General features: G+C 55.1%; 1 protein-coding gene across 2 annotated transcripts in view; it reads right to left on the minus strand.

The window, feature by feature from the left end:
• The window catches only part of DOC2B (double C2 domain beta), a 36,485-nt gene continuing 12,924 nt past the window's right edge, over positions 1 to 23,561 (minus strand). The window contains exons 3-10 of one of the 2 annotated variants that reach the window (XM_074923136.1): positions 22,973 to 22,996; positions 18,345 to 18,419; positions 15,625 to 15,734; positions 6,112 to 6,238; positions 5,750 to 5,907; positions 3,554 to 3,635; positions 3,202 to 3,298; positions 2 to 2,534 (exon numbers count right to left, since the gene is read on the minus strand). In XM_074923136.1, coding sequence (XP_074779237.1) covers positions 2,398 to 2,534; positions 3,202 to 3,298; positions 3,554 to 3,635; positions 5,750 to 5,907; positions 6,112 to 6,238; positions 15,625 to 15,734; positions 18,345 to 18,419; positions 22,973 to 22,996 — 810 coding nt within the window. In that variant the 3' untranslated portion in view covers positions 2 to 2,397. Of the gene's footprint in view, positions 2,535 to 3,201; positions 3,299 to 3,553; positions 3,636 to 5,749; positions 5,908 to 6,111; positions 6,239 to 15,624; positions 15,735 to 18,344; positions 18,420 to 22,972; positions 22,997 to 23,561 lie in introns of both variants that reach the window. The other variant, XM_074923137.1, reaches the window with a different exon arrangement.

Here is a 23,561-nt window from a genome sequence, read left to right on the forward strand (position 1 = left end):
TGGGACTTTTATAATCCTTTGACTAATCTCACTCCCTCTCTCCACCACCAGCACTTGTGGTCCCTGTGCAGCCTCAGAGCACCCTGCTGAGACAGGGTGGGGGCCCTGGTGAAAGTGGGGGACAGGGACCCAGCGCAGCTACAGTGGTTTGGGGTTTTGCAGCAGCAAGAGATTAGAAAGTGGAGAATAAAGCCAAGCAGCACCCTGTGCTCTAGTTTAAAACAATCTGCTCCCCGAGTTCTCACCAGTCTCCAGCTCTTCCTCTCGTGTCTCCAGATCACTTGCTGCTCCATCAGAAAAGTCTGTGACGTGCTGAGCTCAGGTGCTGTGGGGAGATTCAAAAGCTGTGCTGCCAGCATCGACCTTTATTTTTTTTTTTTTTCCCTTTTTATTTTGAGTTCTCATTATAAATATTAACAAATCTGACAAAAAGTACACAGATAATACTGAAATACAAAAGTCTTTTAGGATGCAGGTTAAGGACAGTTTCTGCAGCCTTCACATGGTAGCAAAACATCAGTATCAAACATTTCACAAGGCCTGGCATGACGACCACCACTCTGCATGCAGCTGGGACGGACGGACCGTCCGCTTCGGAAAGACAGGGATACAAAGTGAAGGGACCCACACTCACACAGATCATGTCCTGCTCCACCTCAGCCATAAACCAGTTTCAGGGCAAGATGTGCTGAAACAAATGATAGATTGAAAGTAACTCTGTAAGAAAAGGGAGGCACAGCTCACCTGGTGTGCCCGCAGCTCTCCTGGAAGTTCAGCCCAAACCAGGTTTTAAGGTGCTGGACCCATGACAGACAGAGAGGATTAATGGGAACATCCTCCCCAATACGCTGCTGGTATTCAAATAAAATCCATGCATATCTATAGAACGCATTACAAATATTAAGTAAATTATTAAAAAAGCCCCTGTGAATGTTGTATTCCCTCCCCCCCCCATCAAATAAGATGTAACACAATCACCACTTTGAAAAGTAAACGTAGGTTTCCGGAGCTCTGATTGCTTTCCAAAAAATAAAAAAAAATCGGCAATACACGCACCCAGCTGCAGGGCTCAGAAGCTGTAGGTAATTGAGACCTGTGGGGAAAACGCAGCTCTTCCTCCGAAATCATGGTTTAAAGGCTTCAAAAATTTCTGGCAAGGTGCAGCATTTTGGACAAAGTTTTAGCTCGTCCTACCGGGCGCCGGCTCTTGTACAAACGTGCTGAAGTTGTGTTTGAACAAGAGCTGGGGCCAGGTGGGACGAGGCTGCAGAGACCAGTCGGAGAGGGTCAAGGAGGACAGGAGCTGGGATTATTGTAATAATATTATTATATTATTACTGTGCTGTACACAGAAGTTTGGTTTGGACGCTGTTTGAGGCAGAAAACGGACCCATGCTGACGGCTGGGTCAGAGCTGAGCATGGCTGCAAACACGGACGGCGGCTCGGCTCAGCGCCCGCCCCCAGCTTGGGTTTTAGGTAATGGCATGACTTGGAAAAAGGATGAGTAAGGGAAATGTGATAGAAAAATTTAGCCTGAAAGCCAGCTTTGGTAGAAAAACAGTCGTGCTGAAGCCTGGAGAGCAGCTGCTGTGAGGGCAGCACGAGACGGTGCTGCCGGTCCTGGGAAGCAGGAACGGCCGGCGGCTTCGCTGAGCTTTTTATTTTGCCCCTCACTTCTGCAAATGTGAAACCACCTGGTGCTGGGGCCCGCGGGAGGGGAGCTGTGGTCTGCACAGCACCTTCAACTTCCCATCGGTTAGTGGAGAGGACGAGCACAACATTTCTGGAAGAAGAAAAGCAAACGATCTTCCTAGGTTATCAGGGGACACAATCATTCCAACGGAGGAGCTTTAAATGCATTAAAGACTGTTTAGGCCCAAACCACAGAGACTGACAAACCACCAGAAATATGGCACAATTGCCTCGAGAAAACAGTCCCAGGTTTTAGTGATGCCTTTTGTTCATATGAGATACACAAACGGAGACTGATGCATTCATTTTTTTTTTTGCCACTGAATTGCAAGGCAGCGAGAAGGTAATTCAGTATAGCAAAGAGTTAGGAGAGGAGTCAGAACTGCAGTGCATGCAGGCATGTGGTGTCCGTGTGTGTGCACACGTGTGTGTGCGCATGCATGTGCATGCCCGTGTGGGTGTGAGCGTGTCGGGGTGCAAAGAGGCGTTTGAGAAAAACCTCAGGGGATGGGACCTGCTGAGAACAAACCGCCGCTGCCTTGTTCCCTGGGAAGGGTCTCCCTGCAGCCAGGCCCTGGCGTGGGGTGTCCCGCTCTCCCGGCTGCCCCGGTACCACGATCCCCCGTCTCCAAAGCCATAAACGAGAGAAGTCCAAAGGCTGTGGCCGGCAGAGCTGTGCCCGCCCGGGAGCGGCCCCGTGGCGCTCAGTCGCTGAGGACGGCCCCTGGCAGCTCGTTCGTTAGCGTGTGCCAGCGCTCGATTTTCTTGTCCTTGTTTTTCAGGCAGTCGAACCAGTGCTTCAGCCGCTCGCCTTTGGCGTTAATTCCTAACACGACTCCACCTCGAGAGACAGAGAGAGGGAGAGGTGGGCGTGAGCATCAGCCCTGCGAGGGATGCCGGGGGACGCCACACGGAGCCAGGTTATGGAGCCATCTCCCAGCATCCAGTGCCACAACCTGATGTGACACACGGGCAACCCCAGCCCGGCTTCCCCAGCCCCTCACGGCCGTGGTCTGGGACCTGCCCCGGGTAGTTTGTCCTTGTGCCAAGGGGCTGGACACTCACTGCAGTCGCAGCGGCTGTCAGAGCTACCGGGCACTTGTTGGCAATAAATCAGTGAACGGTAACAAAATCACAAGGAGCCTGGACACCTAACAGAGATAAATGGAACGTCCCCGCTAAACCTGGTTTTTATTCAGATGAAGAGATCTGAAAACAGAAGGGGAGCGGGGGACACACCTCCCTGCTCAGGTGCTCCTTGCGCAGGGGATGTCTGAAGCGAGGAGCAGCGGGGCCGGCTGCAGGAGAGGGATAAAAACAGAACTGGTGCAGGAGAGGGATGAAAGCAGAACAGAAACCCAGCACGAATGAACGTGGGGATGGAGAACAAACGGGGAGGCTGAAGAAGTGCAAAAGAACAGCAGATGAAAAAAAAGAGAGGCACAGAAGGTGAAGATAAAAATATTATAAAAGAGGCCAATGAGACCTTCCTGGAGTGCCCCACTCACCTATGAAATCGTTTGATTTTCCGATATCGTAGTCCCACACTGTGACTTCCAAGGTCTTTTTTGCCAGGTCACCGTGCTTTATCTCATAGCAAAACTCCTGTCAAGGAGCAGAGACAGAGTCAGGATGGGCCCGTGCCGGGTTCCTGCAGGGGCCGGGACCCCCGGGAGCGGGCTGGGGCTGGGGCTGTCCATCCTCCTCCTCGGGCTGCTGCCCTTTGCCACCCACAGGGAACTCAACCTTGACCCCTCACCTAACGACTGAGGTTGGGTGTTTGGGGTTTTTTTTTCCCCTTTTAAGTCTTGAGGGCTGGGAAAAGCCCCTAGATGAGAACCACAACGGGTGAAACCCCACCTCATTGAACTCGGGGTTCAGCGTCTTCTTCTTCACTGCTGTCTTATGCTTTGATTTCTTGTCTTCATCTGGTTTCAAGTAACTGCAACAAAACCAAGGCAGCCGGCTCACACGCAGGCCCCGTACCCCCTCGCAGGGAGGAAGGCAGGTGGGGCTGCCCAGGCTCCCCCCGGCAGCCCGGGAGGAAGGGTGAGCTGGGTGGCTGAGCCCCCCCAAACCTGCAGCTCCTTCCTCCCCTGCCAAAATGCTGGAGATGGCTGGAAGGAAGCAGCATTTCCCCACGTTAGCACAAGGCGCGTCGCTGGCTGCCATCAGAGAGCACCGATTATCCCATCTCCAGTCCCTAGGGGACACTGGCGCTGCACGCATGCTCCCAGCTTCCAAAACCAAACGTTCCCAGCCCAGAACCAGTCCAGACTTGGGACTGTGCGACCAGTCTGCTCATCCAGAGCCTTGCCAGGAGACAGCAACCACACACAGGGGTGTAAGAGGGAGCAGGAGCTGTTCCCTGCAGGTATTTTGCAGCACAGCAGCCGGCCCTAAAAGCAAAGGAGATTAAAGTGCCATCAAACGGAGAGGGCACCTAAGATCTGGGCCAGGCCAAAGTCAGAACATCATCATTTCGTGTTGGTGCTGCTCCTTTAAACACCAGTTCTGCTTCCTCGTTACACTTTCCAGATAATTTCATAATTAAAAAAATTAGGGCTTGTACCAAGAAGTTGATCTGCTCTGATTCAAGCCCTGCGGGTACAATCTACTGCAGGTAGCACAAGGGGGACCTACAAAATGACTGTGTACAACAACAGGAATTATGTTACTTCAGGGACTGAGCCTCCGATGAGCATTTAAAAAAAGCAAGAGTGGATTTTTATGTGAACACCTCCGCTCCTAAGGAACAATTAAATAGGAAAGCGAAAGCGTGTGCTGCTGGTAAACTCCATTACTGGCCTCCCAGGCACGGTTTATCCTGCCAGCTCTGCCCTAACAAATATCACCCCTGAAGGTGCCAAAGTTTGGGTCAGTGCACGTGGGATGGGTGCAGGGGGGCTGCCAGCCCTTCCTCACCATGCCCCCCCGCCAGCTTTGCAGAGAGCGAGTTTGAAAAAATGTTGTTCACCCAAAACCCTGCAGCGGTGCGGGGCCCCGCGCCAGTCTGGCTCTGCGTCAGCAAACCATCACCCTCCTCAGCATCCCTTAATAGCCCCTGGATGACACCGACTTCCCTGAATCATTTGGGTGACGCCGAGTCGCAGCAGCCCACTGCAGTCATTTTAATGGCTCTTTTTTTTTTTTTTTTTTTTTAAATATTGCTGGTATTTTTCAAAAGGAAGGTACTCCCCATCACTTACACTGGAAAGTGTCAGCGGGACCTGTAAATGTGCCCTCGGCTCTGTTAACCAGGCTCTGGAGCCTCCGGAGCCATGGGTTGCAATTAAAGTGCTGTCTGACCTAATTATACACACGTTGTAATTAGAGCCTTTCCAAAGCGCGGGGTGCTGGCCCTGCTGCCGGGCTGGGAGCTGGTCTGGGAGCGATTAATTACCCTGGGGAAGGGGGTGATTAGTTGCCTGTCCTCTGGGGCTGGGAGGGGGGATGCCCGTGCCCCAGTGCCACCAGCCAGGAGGGCCAGACCTGAGCCAGCAGCCACCCCCATCCCAGCAGGCTTCAAAGAGTGGGAAGTCTCAGGGATCACTGGGAAGGAAGGCAAAGGCGCCCGCAGGCGCTGAGCGAGGTCCAGAACCATCCTGCTGGGGTGAGACCCAGCACCCGCCGGGCTGGGGCCGTGCCATCACCAAAACCCAACTGTCCCCGTCTGCTTTGGGCCACCAAATCTGTCCCCAGGGCCACATCCCTGCCGCAGACCCTCTCTCAAGCACCGAGCCTGGCAGTGGGGCACCACGGCCACCCAGTCCCTGCCGAGCCGGCGTGGACAACGTGCTGCCCCAGCACGGGGCGGGCACGGCCACATGCCACGGGGCAGATCCCGCACCCACGTTACTCTGAAGCGCTGTAAAAATAATTGCTGGGGAATAACACGCTCCAGGCGAATGCCAGCTGCTGCCGTGACGCCCTCATTTGCATCTCCTAATGAGATCAATTAATTTCCACTGCAGGGAGAGAGGCAAGAGAGGCCAGCACGGCTTCTCTGAGGGCTGGCAGCGGCAGCGTCTCGCCCGGCTGCGGAGCAGGACTCACGTTTTGACGTAAGGGTCGGAGTAGCCGTTGGCGTCCATGGCGGCCAGGTGGGCGCAGCGGATGATGCCCACCAGCAGCCCCTGCTTCTGAGAGCTGTACTTGAGGGAGATGAGGATCCGGCCGCGCTCCTCCAGCGACTTGTCCTCTGTTTTATCTATCTGGAGGAGGGAACACACCCAGTCTGGGGGCTGCTCTGGGACACAGCTGCAGCCAGACACCCGCTTCCCCGGCACAAAGGACCCTCTCCCCATCCCTGAGCGTGTTTGAGGGGTCAAACTACCCCACGCTCCCACACGTCACAGGAGAAGCTGCTGTATCCGTGGGCCCACGGTGGGGGATGCTGCTCTGAACCCCCCACTCACCGGCAGCTGCTTTTCCAGGCAGATGTTGAAGTTTTTGGTCTGGTTGGGTTTGAGTTTCTTCAGCGGGATCCGCGTCTCCCCGATGAACTCGTTGTGGCGGAACTTGTCCTCATCGCAGACCGAGATCCTGCAACAAGCACGGGGTGAGCGGGGCTGCCCACGAGAGGGGAGGCGATGGCACGAGGGACGGGGCTGCCCCTTCACACTGCAGGTCCCCCCAGCAAGGGGACAACTTCGAGGCCACCATTCCCCAGAGCAGTGACCAGGCATGTCCTTTGCAGGCAACTGCTGCAGCCCAGCCAGGACAGCTCATGATGCTTAAATGTGACACCCAATATCTTGGTCTGCTTCACCTCCACAGCCAAGACCCGAGGTGCCGGGAGGGAGGATGGGATGGGTCTGGGGAAGCAGAGGGATGCGGGAGGCTGTGCCTGTGCTACACCACGTCTCCCAGCTCCATCACGCAGCCACCTGCGTGCCCTGACAGGGCCCTACAGTCACCATGGCCCTCTCTCCTGCTCAGACCTCATCCTGGCCAGGGCTCAGTGCCCCTCGGGATGGCTGTCACCCCGCCGGGGGTCGGGCTCCCTCCCGGGAGATGCTCACAAACCCTGAACATCACAACCCCGCTGTGTCCGACACACGCCCCAGCCCAGGCGCTGTCAGAAAAGCAACCCAGGGCCTCAAACACCCTAATGGCTCTTCCATTAAAGCATCAAAGTAATCGGTCACTAAAGCAAAACTATTCTGCCACCAGCCTAGCTGCAGTCTGCCTGGCCCTCCTCGGCTCTGCCTAAACCCACTCTCAGAGGTCACGGTCACGGCTGGGAGAAGCGTGTCCCCCCCTGCAGAGCTCCCTCCCCCCCCACCGAGGAGCTCGGGCACTTCTCCAAGTGTGGCAGCTCTCAGGGTGTCCCCTGGCGCTGGGGACCTGGCTGCCCGGGCTGGGACATGTTGGGGGTCCTCCACCTCCTCTCCCACCATGCAGAGAAGTCTGGGAGGGGTTTGCAGACCCGGCCTGCAGAAGGCATCAAGCGAAGCTCTCCCAGCCCCGCCGGGGTCCTGCGCAGGGCCGGGTCCCGTGACAGCAGCCAGCACCTGAGGGCAGTGATGGTGATGCTGAGCCAAGGCCGTTTTCTGAGCAAAAGCTATAAATGCCTTTCCCTGAGCTGGCAGCTAATGAGTCATTTCTCTGCTGCTTCCCAGCCTGCTCCGGGTGTCAGGAGGGACGACAGAAGAACAAAGTTAGTGCTTTCAGGGACGCTCTGCTCGCAGCTCCTGAAATCCCGGAGAGGGACCAGGAGGGTGGTGGCTGCCTTGCGAGGGACCAGCTGTCCCCCAGCAGCACTGCCTGGACCTGGGGACAGGGAAAGCCATCCAGTCCCCCTCCGAAGGGAGCATCCCGCATCCCACAGCTCCACCAGAGCCACGCAGGGACCAGCTGGGCTCCCTGTCCATAAAGGAAAGGCATTTCCCTTCCCTTCTCTCCTTTTTCCCCTTTTATAGAATTTTCCTGCAGTGTTTTCTTGTCCTTTTCCTGCCTGATTTTTTTCTCTCTCACACCTGCTCCCGCTGGTGCCTGTTTCTCCTGGGCAACACCTCTGCCTCCAGGGACCTACAACAAACGGGACCTATTCAGGAAGGGGTAAAAGTAATTAGAGATAAACTGTGCCCTGCAATCCCTCCTCATGAACACCATGCCTCCGGCCTGTGCAGCACCCGTGGATGTTTATCCGTGGATGGGTTGACCACCCTCATGCTCACAAGTGACTCACAAGGCAGTGAGGGAGACACGGGGATGGTTCAGTCGTGTGGCACAAGGACCATCAGCCCTGGGAAGCAGCAGAGGAAGGGGGTTTGGAAAAAAATAATATGAGCGGGCAGACGGGGAAAGCTGCTCTCCAGAAAACTGTAGCTGGATGCAGCGTTACTATAGATACCCACAAAAAAAACCACCCCACCACAACAGTAAAATCCTCAAAGAGAATCTCAAATGCAGGCACAATATTTCCTATTTCCCTTCCTCCTCTCGCCTCTCTTCTAAAGAACAAAACCGAAAAAGGAGCAGCAGCAGCTCCAGACAAGAAGCAGCACTTGCCAGGCATGCACAACCCCACACCCATCTGGCCAAAGCTCTGGGGAGGGAAAGCAAGCGCACGGTGACGAAAGCTGGGCTGGAGAGGAACGTGGCCCTCACGAGGAGCTGCCACCCAGGGGGTTATTTTTACACCTGGCAATTGCAACGCGGTGCTGTCTCCTGCACGCTCGGGGGAGGCAGGGATTGGTGCTGGTTTTACCTGTTAAGAACATGAGTAACAAGATCTTCCCCCGACAACGTCTGGATATGCCCCAGAAGCACCACGAGATATCAAATGCAACGTCCCACTTGCTGTGAAGCCCCAGGATGGGCAGAAGCCCTGGGAGGGAATGAGTGGTGGCAGGGAGAGCATCTCCAGTGTGGCACTGGAGTGGCTGGAGAGCCCCACTGAGCCCCATTTCACTGCCCATGGGACACGGGAAGCCCTTTGCTCCCACCTTAGCAAGTGGCCCTGACACCACCAGCCCCTTGCAGCATCCTACAGCCTAGAGACCTCCAGCTCAGCCCCGGGCAGCTGCCAGCCCCAGCATCCCCCCCGCAACTCCATACAACTCCTTCCGCAGCAGCCAAACCACCACAGCTGCCCCCCACCGAAGGGCAAACCCTTCCCCGAGGGAGAAAGGTGACAAATCGGGGTAGTGTCGGGGCCCACAAGCCCTGACCTGCTGCAGAATGCACGTCCCCCTCGTCCCCCGGAACCGGCAGCGTCCCGGGCAGACCCACACGTGCTGCGTGAGGGAGGCGGCACAGCCCGGCACAGTGCTGGGGCCATGGCCATCCCCCCTGTCCCTGCTGACATCCCAGACCAGTCCGGGTGTTTGTGCAGAACCCTTGGGAGGCAGTTTTTGGCACATCAGCAAGACCTGGGAACTGCCGCTGTCTCCGAGCAGCACGAAGGAGCCGGACACATCGCCGGGCCTCTCCCAGCCCCATTTTCCCTCCGGCATTTCACAGCATCATCTCGGTTGGAAAGGACCTTGAAGCTCCTCCAGTCCAACCATTAACCTAGCACTGACCGTTCCCAACTCCACCAGATCCCTCAGCGCTGGGTCAGCCCGACTCTTAAACACCTCCAGGGATGGGGACTCCACCACCTTCCTGGGCAGCCCACTCCAACTTCCATTTCTGGCCACCTCTCAGGTGTGTCCCCACATTTTGTGCCCAGCCAGAGGTGGTTCAGACATGGAGTTTCGTGTCAGGCCTCCCAGTCCCTCAGACTGGCTGCAGTTCATCTTCACCAGGATGGTATTTTTGACTCAAGGCGGGCTGGCAGTGCCCTGTAAGTGAAGGCAGCAAGCGTGACTCAGAGGAGCAGGCAGCTCTGGCCCAGCCCTCCCTTTGGAAACAGGCATAAGGCAATTACACCGGCTTGAATTTTATTAGGAGTAATCGATGTGATGGAATTTTTATGCCTTGGGTTAGAAAATCAGCTCCCTGACAAACAGCAAGAGACGCCTCTGGCAGCCACACTCACCTGCCATCCTGAGCCCTTTAACTCAAACATCACCCCTCCCTCGTCTCTCTTTATTAAACCCCATCCCTTGAGCTCGGCTTTTGATTTGACACCTTCCACTGAGGGGGTTCTGATCTTTATGTTAAGGGCAGTGAAAACCACCTTGGAAGAAAACTAAGCAGCAAATGAACAATCATTGCTCATTAAACTTATTCTCCCTCCTACTCAGCCCGGGCTCCTGGGTTACAGTCCTGACTCACGGCGCAGCTCGAGCAACCCCGCTCCGCTGACTCACGACTTCTGCTCACACACACACACTCCTCCGGCCTCTTTCCCACCGTGGAAAGAGAAGAATGGGGGTCACTGAGGACCCTTCTCCACAACGTGCACACACGTGATAGGCAGCGGAGTCTGAAGATGTATCTCATGTATCTAAGATGCTTTATGGTCCCTATAGCAACTTGGGAGGCTCTCGATGGAGGAGCGGACGTGCAGGTGATGTCTGCTTGGCTTAAGGACAGGCAGTGCCTGGAAAGGAGAGAAAACAGAAAAAGGTAGTGTCCTGGGCCTGTCCAGCTCTCCTAAAACCGAAAGGAGGATTCAGTGTTGGGCCCCATCACAAAATGCCTCGAAGTCTGAGCACAGAAACCACAGTAAAATCAGATGAAATTACGAGTGTGTCTGCAGTTCTGGAGCAAACCTCACTCAGCACTTCTGGAGTAAAGCAATTTGGGACCCCAAATCTCTAAGTGTCTGCACTACGCCTATTAGACCTGATCTAATACTATTTTCTGAATAATGTATTTAATGAGTCATGATGTTTGTCAAACACATGATTAAACAAAGAATTTCTGGCATTCGTGGGCTAGCTATCATATGAATAATGCATCACTTTGCCAATATATCTGGATATGAATAATTGTATCCAGTATCTGGCCAGCTCTGATATTTATTATGAATACAATCTATTTATTGCATATTACATGTATTATTTAAATGTAGGCGATTGTATTCTGCCTATTCCAATTTCCCCTGCAGCATTTCTTTGCCTGCCCCCATCACACACCCCAGCTTCCCACCACCAGGGACTGTGGCCGAGCTGCTGTGGCAGCGCCGTGCTCAGACCGCAGACTGGGAGCAACGGTGCCTGCAGATGGGGACTGGGAGCGGGGGCTGCAGGTGGGATTTACCTCTGGTGCTGGCAGGGAGCCTGCCCCCAAGCCCAGCCAGCCCAGCCCTCTGAGTCCAGCATTATTTCGAGTGGCTCTGAACTTGTCTTCTCTCAGGATGGTGGGTGGTTTCATTGCTACTAAGCCTTGGGCTAGACTCAAGGATATTTAATTCAATGAATGGACGAGACCTTTCAAGATCCTCCCACCTGCTGCGTTTCATGGAATCTGAAGTATCTGGTGTTTTTTTGAGGAGGTGGATTCATTAACAAAATCCCGCTCGACAGTGCAATTAGCTGGGCTGCCTTCACCTCTCCTTCTGCCTTGGGGGTGGCCCTGCTTGGGGATGTGAACCCCAACGGCTCCCGGTGCTTGGGTCTGTCACAGCGAAGTCACTCAACCAGCTCAGATGAGGCCACAGGGGGATGAGGAGCAGCCTGTCTGGGCACAGCGTGGGGCTGGGGGGCTCAGGTAAGAGGGGATCTGTTACTCCGCTCTCCAGGAGGCAGAGGATGCCCCTACTCCAGCCCCTGTGATGAGGCAAATGCCACTCGTCCCCCCCAGGAGGGCTGCAGGCACTGGCAGATTGCCCCGTGCCAACACCGACCCATCAACCCAGTCCTGCCAAGAGCCCAGGTGGGCAGGGAAGATTTTTGGGTGCTTTTCCAGCTTTTCCACTGCACCACACACTCTCCAGGCAGCAGGGGGGCAAAGGCTGGTGGCAGCTTTGATCTCTGTCGTTATTTTTACATTAAAGAGACTCTGCAATCGTGTTCCCTGCCCCTCCAAGAATCTCAGCACAAGGAGGCACCGGGGAACGATCACCTCCCAGACCGAGGAGAGCATCACTCATGCTCTTTCAACTACCAACAGCTGCCTTGTAGGAGCTTTGCCCGATCAGTGCAAGAAAAAACAGCATCCCCACAGCTTTGAAGTCGGGTTTTCCTGACGGAGGAGGAGATATTTTGCCAAGGTGATGGGTGGGTGAAGGGAAACAGCGAAGGCAGGACAATACATGGCACGAGAGATGCTTCCTGCAGGAAGCGGCACCAGGAGGGTGAAGGGCCAAGGCCACTGCTGTTATGGAGAGGCTCGTGGAAAAGAAACAGCTCAACCCACACCAAAATAAAAAAATCTTCAGTGAGCCCCAGCCACCAGGGACCCCAGCCCATCCACCCTCCTCATATAAACCAAAGATCCCTCCCCAGTTGGGCAGCAAAGACACAAGTATCTAAATGAGGAGGTGCAACATCTCCCAGCCTTGCATCCTTCTACTCGATTAAATATCCAGTCTTTGAAAAGAAGAAAGTCCAAGCAAGGAATTAAACTAAAAGATGGATTTTTCTACCTTGTGGCTAGTTTGCAAGAAGTCTCATGTCATCTAAACCTGCCTCAGGATAAATAAAATCTCCTTTGCCAATATCTTCAACCACAAAGATGGAGAAGAGAAAAAAGGGGTCTGGGGAATTGCTCTTAAGGAAAATGAAGACCACTTGAACTTCAGGCTCTGGATCCCCCATGCAAGTTAAGAAATTGAGCCAGGGTGCTCAGGAGCTTTGTTTTAGCAGGGGAATTCCCTAGGCCATAGGCAAGAGTTTGAGTTCCCACCTGAAATTCTGCCCGAGGGTGCACAGAGAGAAGCCCCGAGCGCAGGGGAAGGACACGGGGCCACCAAGGGTGTCCCAGCACCCACCCTGCAGTGAGCTGGTTTGGAGATGGGACCAAGAAATGTTGTTTCATTTGAACCTTTACACGCCCATCTACGTGTGGGACATTTTTTAAAGGGATCAGACAGAGTCCTGACTAGAAAAGTTTTTGGGGTCCACACAAGAGAAGAGGCTGAAACCTCCCCTGGGGAAGACCCACCACAGCCAGGGGAGGAGATGGCCCACATGACAGGTGACAGCCCCGCAGCAGAGGTCCCAGCTGGGAAACCTTCTCCACCCAAAAGTTTGTTTCCGTAATTCTTCTCTGGAGTGGTTTCCAGGCAAGCCAGAGCCACAAGACTCAGCCCTACAGCAAGTTCCATTTCACAAACTTCACTTTTCTGCTCACACAACCTTCCCAGGGAGATGATGGAGCCACCTGAACCCTTCTCAAAAAAACATAACATCTACCCCAGAGTTTGATGGATTTTAGATCATCTTTGGCGTGCTGATTACCATGGTAACACCGAGGATGTGATTCCCCTTTCTGCCCCCACGCAGGAGAGGGCTGGTCCTTCCCTCCAGCACGGGTGCTGCTGAGGTGCCCAAACCTTGAGCCTCATGAGCGCCGGGGCAGTGGGACTAAACCCGGCAGGATGGAGCCCACTCCATCTGGATGCAGTGCCAGACCCCAGCGCTATGCTTGGAGGCAAGGTGGGGATTCACGTGGCCCCTGTGGCACTCCTGGCCACCGGCCACCCTCACGGCAATGCCATCACGGGGCTCACTGCCTCCATGGGGACAGGCTCCAGCAAACCCTACTGGCTAGCTGCAAATGTCGATGAGTCAGAATTGCACTTGGATATTCCTCTCCGTGCAAGAGAGGATTTTGATCTGTAATTGTCACTAATTCACTGGGGTCGGCTGCTGGCAAGGAAACTTCAGCTGCGAAGCGCAGCCTTCGTGCAGAGCGCTGGAGAGCCTGAGAAACTCCCTGCAGAGGCAGCTCTGATGGGCGTGAAGGCGCAAGATGGATGGTTCTGATGGCACGAGGAGACACCAAACCCCAGGGACACTGCCCCTGCACATCAGAGGAGGCTTAGAAGGGAGTTTCACCCCCTGCAGAGCGCCCAGCTGGGAACTTGCCCAGGGCAACCGCATGGATGGTGAGCCCCAGGCTTCCCTTGCCTCCCTGGAAAAGTGCCCTTTGAAGCTACTTTGGCTAACGGGCCATTAACTGACCTTGTCAGCAATATCCTGAGCTCCCTGTGGAGCTCCCAAGACAGAAATGCTGTCTCTGTTCAGCCACATCCCCCCCACAGAGCGAGAGGTCCCTGTGCATCACCCCGGGGTCCTGCAAGCGGGGTGCAGGGGTCTGTGCATGGTGTTTAGATTTGGAGGGGGCCCAAGGAGCCCCGTGTGCCGAGCGCTGTGGGAGCCTGTGGCCACGCTTGGCTCCCTGCAGCACCCAGGGATTTACTGTGAGGGGGGTGAGGCCCTGGCACAGGCTGCCCAGAGAAGCTGTGGCTGCCCCCTCCCTGGAAGGGCTCAAGGCCAGGTTGGACGGGGCTTTGGGCAACCTGGGCTAGTGGAAGGTGGCCCTGCCCAGAGCAGAGGGGTTGGAACTGGATGATCTTTAAGGTCCCTTCCAACCCAAACCCTTCTGTGACTTCTGTGGGGAGAAGGACAAATCCAGCCTGGCCCACGCATGCGTTTCTGTGTGTCCCCTGCCACTGAGCATCCCCCACCTTCCTGCTGCCTCCCAGGAGAAGGCAAGCGCAGCCCTTCCCCAGGGAGAGGCAGCTACGAGGGCTCCAAAAAGGTGGGGGTCAAGCCCTGCTGCTCCCTGGCACCTCTCAACAAACAACTCAGCTGAACATATCTCTCCAAACCGATTTCCACACTTGGAAGAGGCTGAAAACTTCAAAGCCTGGAGTGAAAAAGTAAATAAAATAGCCACCAATAATAATAATAAACCAGACGGTTTTCAGCCCAACAAGCCTGCAGCACTCTCAGCATGACTAATATTTTCCATGTGAAATAATAATCCGTGGTGCTAAATTTCTCATCTCTATGCACAAAGCAGACAACAGGTAGGCTCTGCCCAAATTCACCTCTGAGCAGGACCTTTTATAAGGCAGCTTTGCACTCTTAGAGAAAATAATAAACTCCCAGGGTACCTGTAAATCAGGAGGGTCAGATTCCAGCCACGGAGCCAACAAAGCCCTGAGTCCTTAAAGCAGGATGCAAAATCCTCCCTTGTTTGACAGCAGATCTTACAGCAAATCCTCCTGTGTAGGGGTGACGGAGCGACGGATGCTGCCCAGCACCCTCCCCGGGCAGGATCTGTCCGCAGGCTCTGGGTCACTCCCTGCCCTCACCCAGGTGTTGGATGGTGGCCGAGGCACAAAAACCTTTGTATTCGCAGGGGTCTGCCCCCCCCCAAAGCAACACTTCCAAGCTTGCATGACCCCACCACGCTGCCCCTGCCCAGCGCCAGCTCCACGCAACAGCTCCCAGCGCCCGGGAGATGCTGCCAGGAGATGCTGAATGTGCAGAGACGGAACCAAACTGAGAGAACAGAATAAATACATAGAAACGCTCTCCATTTAGTTTGACAATAATTCACGGGTGCCTCTAGCTTGCTTTCAAAAAAATCAGCCTTGAAAAGGGCCCAGAGCTTTCCCAGGGAGATTTTCTCAGCAAGATGTGAACGCAAAGCCTTAAAACGAGCCCGTGAGAGCTGGGCACAAAGAGGTTAAAACCAAATAACAGCACCTCTGCAGGCAGGAGCCCAGGGAGTGAGTTATGAAGTTAATGACAAAGCAGGACCACGCTCCTCACAGGCTGTTCCAGCCCAGGCTCCCCATAAATCAAGCGTTGGCCACCGCAGGGTGATGGATGCGTGCAGGGCATGTGCACAAGCCGTAGGCTTTGGTGGGTAACAACTCCACACTGCTCTGCCAAAAGGAGCTCCCAGGACCATTCTGGGGGGCTGGGGATCCCTGTGAGCTCTCCCGGGAAATCGTCACTGGGGTGAGGAGGGATGTCTGGGGTGGCCCGGAGGGGAGGGGAAGGGACAAGACATGCATTCCCCCCCAGGGGCCAGGCTCAGCACCCCGCTCACCCCCTGCCCCGGGGCCCTACCGCAGGGTCTTGCGGATCATGTCCTCGTCGGTGATGCCGTAGTAGGTGAGCGTCTCGTTCCAGGTGGGGTTCAGCGTGTTGCGCAGCGTTTTGGTTCTCAGCTTGTTCGCCTGGAAAAGCAAAGGAGATGCTGGTCAGTGGGACCTGGCCCCAGGAGATGGTTTGTGCACCGATGGGCAGGGAGAGGGGAGAAAAGGAAGCACAGTTTGGAGACGAAAGGGCAATTGGTGCTGTCGCCCTTCTGCCCCAGCACCATAACCAAGCCGGTCCTCAAGGGGGTGGCCCAAATCCACCCCGAGCGCAGCGACAAGCAGAGGGGCAGAGACAGAGCAGCTCACTGGCTCATTGGCAAAGCAATCCAACCCCACATCCCACATGCCGGGAACAGCCAGCAGAATGGGAACCTTGGCAGAGCGCAGCGAGAGGACGGGGATTTCATTTATGCAGCAGGAGAGAGAGAGAGAGGAGGGGGGAAAAAAAATGTATTTTCAGGTTCATTAAAAAATACCAATTTGCTGTTCTGGCTGTTTATTTGCATTCCTGCTCCTAGCACAGCTCCCGTTCCTGCCTGACTCAAAATAACTTCCTTGATATGCATTTTGTTAGCACTGGCAACTCCTTCCAGTGCTGCAGCTCTGCAGAGTGGGAGGCCAGGGACAGCAGAGCTGCTGTAGCCGCTTGTGTCCCCACCATGGAAGGGGCATCCTGGCACACACACACCCCCCCCAGGTCAGGGGACATTAATCTTCTTACCCCCTGAGCCACCCCCTTCTGCTGGGGACAGCAGAGCAGAAGCAAAGGGCCGCACGCTTCAGGGTGGGGCTTCTCCATCAACCCTCCAGCCTGGGACAGCCTGACAGAGCAGCTATTTTCCCTCTAATAAGGTGTGAAGTCAGAAAGTTCAATCCCTGCCTCAGCCACTGCTGGGGGTAAGGAACTCTCAGCAAATCAGTACCTCAGAGTTGTCTCGTGTGTCTTTACGGGAAGCTGCTACGTTCCCTGTCTTTGGTTCACCAGTCCTGAGCTAAATGTGAGCGGGATGTGAAGCCTGGAGTGAAGAAAAAAGTTTGTGCTCGCAGTTAAGAGCAGGGAGTCGCCTTGTTGGCACGTCCTTTCCCCACCAAAAACACCTCAAACACCCAACATCTTCCAGATCAGCCAGACACGGCCACGAGCCGGAGGAGCTGCCGGTGCGGCGGAGCCATCGAGGGGCCGTGGCACAGCGTCTCACTCCCAAACACTGTGCGGAGCAGCTGCTTGCTCTGGGTTTGATCTCTCAGAGACAGAGGAAGCCTCTGTCATTTGTGCTGTGCTTTCCAAAGCCATTTCTGCCTCAGGATAACGTCTGCTGAGGGGTGACAAGGGCAGCAGGGAAAGCTGGGACCTGGGGGTTGGGAAGGAACGTGGGTTTAGCCAAGGGGGTAACGTGATGGGCATCACCCCGCAGCTAACGCTGCGCTGGGCAAGGGGCACGACCCACATCAGAGGAACTGAGCTCTGGGAGTGTCTTCTTCTCCCGTGTGGAATGATTTGGTAGTCAGTAACCAGCTCTGCATGAGGCGAACAGACCCAACCCTGCTGCCCACGTGCCCGGCCTGGGCTCTGCCGCAGGGGCCTGACTGCCCCGAGGCGGGGACAGAAACACCCGGGGGACGTGGGGACCGTCCTGCTGCTGGAACGGTTGTACAGAAACACCCAACCCAGGACTCATCCACGATCCCCCAGATCTGCTCACATCTGCCACAGCAGATTTGGGCAGTGCTGTCTGGAATCAGGGCACAGAAACAGAGCAACCACCGAGGCAGAGGGATGGGGGGGCAAGGAGAGGGTCCCCCCACAGCTGCTCCGGGCTTGTGGAGGCTGCAGCTCCTGTGCTACCCTCAGCTCAGAGCTTCCCTCCCTCTTCTCTGGTCTCCATCACCTCCAGCAGAAATGCTAATCAATGCACTTGCAAAACATGGAAATGACATAATATCACTGATGAAAATGCTCCTGGCTCTCCTATTTCCAGCGGAACTTGAAATGTGGTTAAAAACTCCCTCGAACGCCCTGAACATTATGAATTAATTCAACTGAACCGTAACAAGTAAATATACCTCCCCCAAAAAGGTCTTTCCTTTAGTGTAAAATAAGACTGCAGTTAATATTCATAACACATACATTTAGCATTTAAATTCAACATCCTCATCAGTTACACCAAGCTCTCACTACACATCAATATCTTTAATTACACTTCTCTCCAGCAAGTGCTGAACCTAAGTAGATGGAAATATTTCCCTTACGATTTATATTCTGCTTTATTATGATCTGAGGGGGTTTAAATGCAAAATAAAAAGGGGGGGTGTGTGGAAAAAACCAGCTGGTTTGTTTATAGATCCAGATCATTTCACCCAGTGCTTCCCAGGGGCTTCTGGAGTGCAGCGTTTGCACCTCCTGCTCCCAAAGGTGAGGAGTCAGGGCTGGCACCCGGCTCCCAGGCAGGGATTTACCAGGGAGGCACCTGCTACCCCTGCAAGGATGGATTTAGCCCCAGTTCTTACCTCCTGCTGCTGCTCTCTCCTGCTCACCTGAGTGAGCGCCGGGCAGGAGACTTCAGGTCTGGCTGCAGCAACCAGCAGCCCCTGGGTGAAAAGCTGCTCCCTGGGGAACCTCCCAGCTCTGATTTCCAAGGGAAAGGTGCAGCCCCCAGGAAGAGAAGGAGAAGCAAAAATGTGTCTCACCTTACTGGCTCCGGGAAGCAAGTGCAATTTGACGTAGGGATCAGCCAAACCATTATGGTCCATCGGCTTCAGGCCCTGGGGAAGCAACAGCAAAAAGCAGGAGTCAGGACACCCACGAAACGCTGGGTGGGGGGGTGGCTTTGTGCAGCCCAGCTACCGATGCCCGTTTCCCTGGGATGTCATCTGTCCATGAAAGAACTGCAGAGTTTCCCTGGGATCAGGGAAGGAGGAGAACACGGTTGGTGCAAGATCCGGGCTGCGCAGCAAAAGCCGAGCACGCTCGGCGTTCAAACGTCGTCTGCGGTTTGTGCTGAGGAGGGGCTGTGGGAAGGCTCCTCACCTGCACCTGGCGTCGGCCGCAAAGCACCTCTCTGCTCTTCCAGCAGCTGACTCTGACACCCTGATCACAATTAATTTGGGGGTTAAGTATATCAGCGCAGTGATTTTCAAGGTTTAAAATTACAGGGTTTTGTCATTTAATAATTGCTTATGAGCAAACATACACCTCTGCTGTTGTGGTGTTACTTTGAAGCGCTCCCAGAGGGTGTGATAGCACCTACCTACTCTTTGTTATTAAGGCACAGCTGAAGGAAGAACAGCTTTCAGGCCAGTGGGAGGCTGTCGCCAGCCGACTGCCACGGCGTTTGCAGGGAAATCTGGGGGTACCAGAGCACAGACACAAGGAAACACTCGCTGTGGCCATTCCTGATGATTTTTCTATGAGACCCTCACAGGTTTTAAAGGATGACGGGGATCATGTCAGTTATAGCGATGCTCTGAAGTTGATCCTGCTTTGGGGAGAGGGAGGAGACAAACCCGCTCCTCTTCTAAACAACCAGAGGGCTGAAAATTATCCAAGGGTGATGCACAAACCCAGCTCAAAGCCATTGCTGCACAGACTGCATGGAAACAAACTCCATGGGGAAGGGAAGCAACGCAGGAGCATGAAAAACGGAGCCTAATTTTTACCAGTCCTAAGTGAGAATTAGAATGGGTACATCATGTAAATCCTTGGATTATTTCCAGCCTGACCCTGGGATCCCTGCAGGAATTATTTCTAGGCTGTCTGAAGGCAATCCTCTGCCTGGATCAGAGGAGGGTTTCTCTGCAGAGGTACCCGTCCAACCCAGGCATGGGAGCCAGGCTGGGTGATGCTACAGACTTGTCACACCCTTTGGGTGATGAGCTGAGTATTCGGTGCCCAGGATTAATGAGTGTGTGCAGCTGCCAGGGATCCACCTGGCAGGAAAGCATTCGTATGGGCTGCTGGTGGAAAGGCTGCGTGCGATGAAAATGTAATCACCAAGGCCTGGGCTTGGGCAAATCAAAGAGAAAAATGCCAGGGAAATCGCTTCCATAATTTCCACGTATGATAAACATACCCAGCTTAACCCACAGCGCCCAGGCAGCCCCTTGGGATGCCCCTGTCCCACCCCTCCCTGCTGTGCACAACGTGGTCGAGGGTCCAAGCTGCTCCTGACCTTGGTGAGGGCTCCCCTTTGGAGACAAGTGCACTGCCCCGGGGCAAGGGAGACCAAATGGTGCCCAGCAAAGAGGATTTTGCTTCCAAAGCAGAGCCAAAAGGATATAAATATCAGCAGCGAATGGAGGCTAAATGGCTCTGCTTTATCTGCAGTGCCTCTCAGGTGACGTCCCCGGCCCAGCGGAAGGGGAAGGCAGCAGGTCGGGAGGATGGGAGGAAGATGGTGGTGTTGGCTGAGCCTCCACGGGCAGATGGGGCAGCAAGGGGCTGGGCTGGCCCCCAGGCTCCGGGTGGGCACACGAAGTGCTCGCAGCCGAGCAAAGCGAGGGCTCTCCCCAGCCTCCCGCGGCAGAGCTGCCCCACCTGCCCGACGCTGCGCAGCAAATGAAATGAGAAGCAAGCAAACAAATTCCCATGAAAATGGATGGAGAAAGGCAGCTCTGTAATTCACCCATCAATTCAGTTCAATTAAATTACCTTCTGAGGAGGCTATTAAAGGCTTTTTTAATAGATGCGCTATGGAAGATGGAGTGACAGGAGCCCTGAAAATGGCTCCTGATGTCACATCTACCTCCCTCCCATGTCATTCGATATGAGTTTGGCACAGAACTGTATTTCACATGAGAGCATTCCCGGTGGCTCTGCCCTGCAAAGCTGCTCCCGTGGGAGCTCACCCCTCCCAGTGACTCGCACAGGAACCAGCACCATTGCTTCCCCTGCGTGGAGGGACCTCCAGCCTAAAGCCTCTCCGAGAGAGCCAGGAGGCAGGGGAGTGCCACAGGACTTGTACCTGGGGGCAGAGTCTCCCACTGGCAGCCCCAGCTCCAACCGGTCCTCCTGCCAGGACCAATTAACTGCGTATCATGGCACAGGAGATGGAGCTGAGACCGAGTTTCATTTTTTCCCTTCCTCTACCCAGCATCAAAATCCCTGCTGCAAACCTACAGAGACCGACGGCCCCGCTGCATCCCAGCTGCTGCCAGCTGCTCTCCGTGCCAGTGACATTTAGCTAATCAATAGGATTTAATTATGAGTCGGGCTAATCGGGCTGCCGATTTAACACCACACTAGAGGCATACAGAAATCACAGGAGATGGATTCGTTCCATCATTCGCCCCACGGTGAGCTCCCTGCCAGTGAGCAGGCTCCCTGCTGCCCAAAAACCAGCCTGGACACCTCTTCCCAGGCCAAGGCATCCCATTCTGAAATGGGGCAAACTCTGCTTCCACCCTGACAGCCCAGAGACACACAGCTTTGAGACGGGAATTTCCCTGCAGTGATAAATATTTATGAGTAAATCCATAAGTAATGCTCAGTGCAGACTTCCAGCACTCGGCTTCGGCTGGAAGCGGGGGAGCATCCAAATGCTCGGCAGGGTGGAAACTCCCGGGTGTTTTCTAGCCGTGGCCGCAGCCAGTGGTGCAAGGAGAGCAGCCCAGGTACGCTTGGCTGGGCAATGTCTGCCCTGCACGGCCTGCCTGGGGCCGGGAGCTGCCTGCACCGCTGCCTGCACCGCTGCCTGCGCGGCCACCTGAGGCTCGCCCAGGGCATCTTCCTCCCAAAAGCAGAAAAACCAACTGAGCTACAGGACAGCACAGCCCCACACTGTCTGCGCTGCCTCACACCCCTATAGATCCCACTATAGCACGTTATTATCTCGCTCCGTGCAGCAGGTCAGGCTTGGCAGGACTGAGCAGAAAAGGAGACCCTCGCCCAAGCCATAACCCGGCACGCCAGGGCGCAGACCTTGGTGCCTGCACGTTAATCACACCATTTTCTAGCACATTTTATAGGAAGGGGTGATGCCCAGCACAGCCTGGGGGGCAGGCAGACCGTTTCCCACACATGATGATACGGCCCAGCATAACCCTGGGAGGGCCCTCCTGCCCCACAGTCCAGAAACAGCTCCCACACCGCCCTGATTTATTCTCCCATCGATCCGAGCTGAGCCACAACGTGCCTGAATTCAGCCGTGCCTGAAGTGTGAAAGGCAGGGGACGGGCAGGGCTGCTGCCAAGACTGAAAGCCATTAGCACGAGGCGGCTGCTGGCAGCCTGCCTGTTCCTGCCTGCACAGGGTCCCGAGCTTTCTGCCAGCCAGGGAGAGGTGGCAGGAACACCGGGCACACCACCACAGCCCTGCTCCAGCCAGGGAGCGCTGGGGTTTCTTGGTTTCACCTCCCTGGCACCGTGATACCCCACAACAGCATCTGCTTCAGCGCTGGTGATGCTGCGGTTGCCTGGGGCTCGCACCAGCCTGGTGAGGGTGACAACCTGGTGCCTTCCAAAATCAGCTTCCTGATGGCAAGTCACCTCTATGGGCTATTAGGGAAACTGAGGCACCAAGCACCTCATTGCTGGTGTAATCACACAGCCTGGGGATAGCCCTGCAGCTACCAGCATCCACACTTCCCACAATAAAACAAACCTCCTTTCCTTGCCTATTCCAGCTCCATCCAAACTTGGGATATAGGCTGATCTGAGGGTCTGGAAACACCCAGCACCTCACAGATTCTGCTGTGAATGTACACCAAGAAATAACTCAGATGTCCCCAGGCACCCGGCAGCAGGGCAAACCCCCACGCAGAGTGGCTGTCCTGACCTCCTGCAGAGCAGAAAATTGGTGGCAAAGCGCAACGGATTGGATTTAACCTGCTGCTGGTGCCTCCAAGAGCCTCCTAACCCCCTTCCCACTCCCCAGGAGCCAATAACAGGACTCAGGAGGAACATCAGCAAATATAAAAGTGCTGGAGATTAAAATAAATAGAGAGAAGCAAAAAGATCTAAAGGGAGAGGGTTGTTGGGGGGGGGGGGGGCTTATCGAAGGGAAGAAGAAAAATACTTCTCACATGGCTGAAACAGTCCAGGTTTTAATGTCTGCTGGCAGCCACTAAGGCTCCAGGAGGTGCTGGAGTTGGGACATGTCCTGGGGGCACCTTCTTTAGGGGCCTGAGCCATCGTACCCAAGACACCAGCCAGGCCAGCCCCAGCCCAGGTCCAAGGGCAACACACATCCCACCACTGCAGCTCGTGTGCTTGGCCCCGGCACTCCCCAGGCACCACCACACCCGCTCTACAGCAACGCTTCTGGTGTTACACAGCCAACACCGGCTCCCACCGGCAGCAGCCGGGGTCCTGGCCCTTACCTTTTTGAAGTCAAGTTTTGGCAGCTTTCCCCAGGCGAGAGATGAAATGAGAGCGAGCAGATGGCAATGTAAATAAAAAGAGAAAAATGGGAGAATGAGAGCAGAATGGAAATGAACAGGACTCGAACACTTGAATGTCAGAGCAGCGAGGGGTGGGGTCTGCCCACCCCACAAGCAGGGGCGATGCTGGTGCCACGTGTTGCCCCCAGCTCCGTGGGACAGGGTCGGGCACTGCTATTCCCGTAGAGCTGGGTGGGCACGGCGGGGACCGGGGCTCTCCTCCATCAGCCCTGCCTTTGCTCTCGCTGCTGTTAGATGTATCACTTGCTGCTTGCAGGTCTCCTTCCTCCCCGTCTTCCACCCACTGCAAACCCAATTAGAAATCTCCTCCTTGGCACGGCTCCCGAGCGCACCAAGGGAAGCCTGACCCAGAGGCTGCCGGCGAATTCACGGCAACAGGCGGGAGGGTGGTGGGGAGGGAAGCAAAACCCACCGGCTGCCTCAGCCCTGCCCCGACAGCCCTGCCCAGGGAGCAGCACCAGGTCTGACAGGGCAGATGCCTCCCTGCTCAGCCCCAAAGCCAAGCTTT

This window comes from Athene noctua, chromosome 19 (assembly GCF_965140245.1).
Source record: "Athene noctua chromosome 19, bAthNoc1.hap1.1, whole genome shotgun sequence".
NCBI classification, from domain to species: Eukaryota; Metazoa; Chordata; class Aves; order Strigiformes; family Strigidae; genus Athene; species Athene noctua.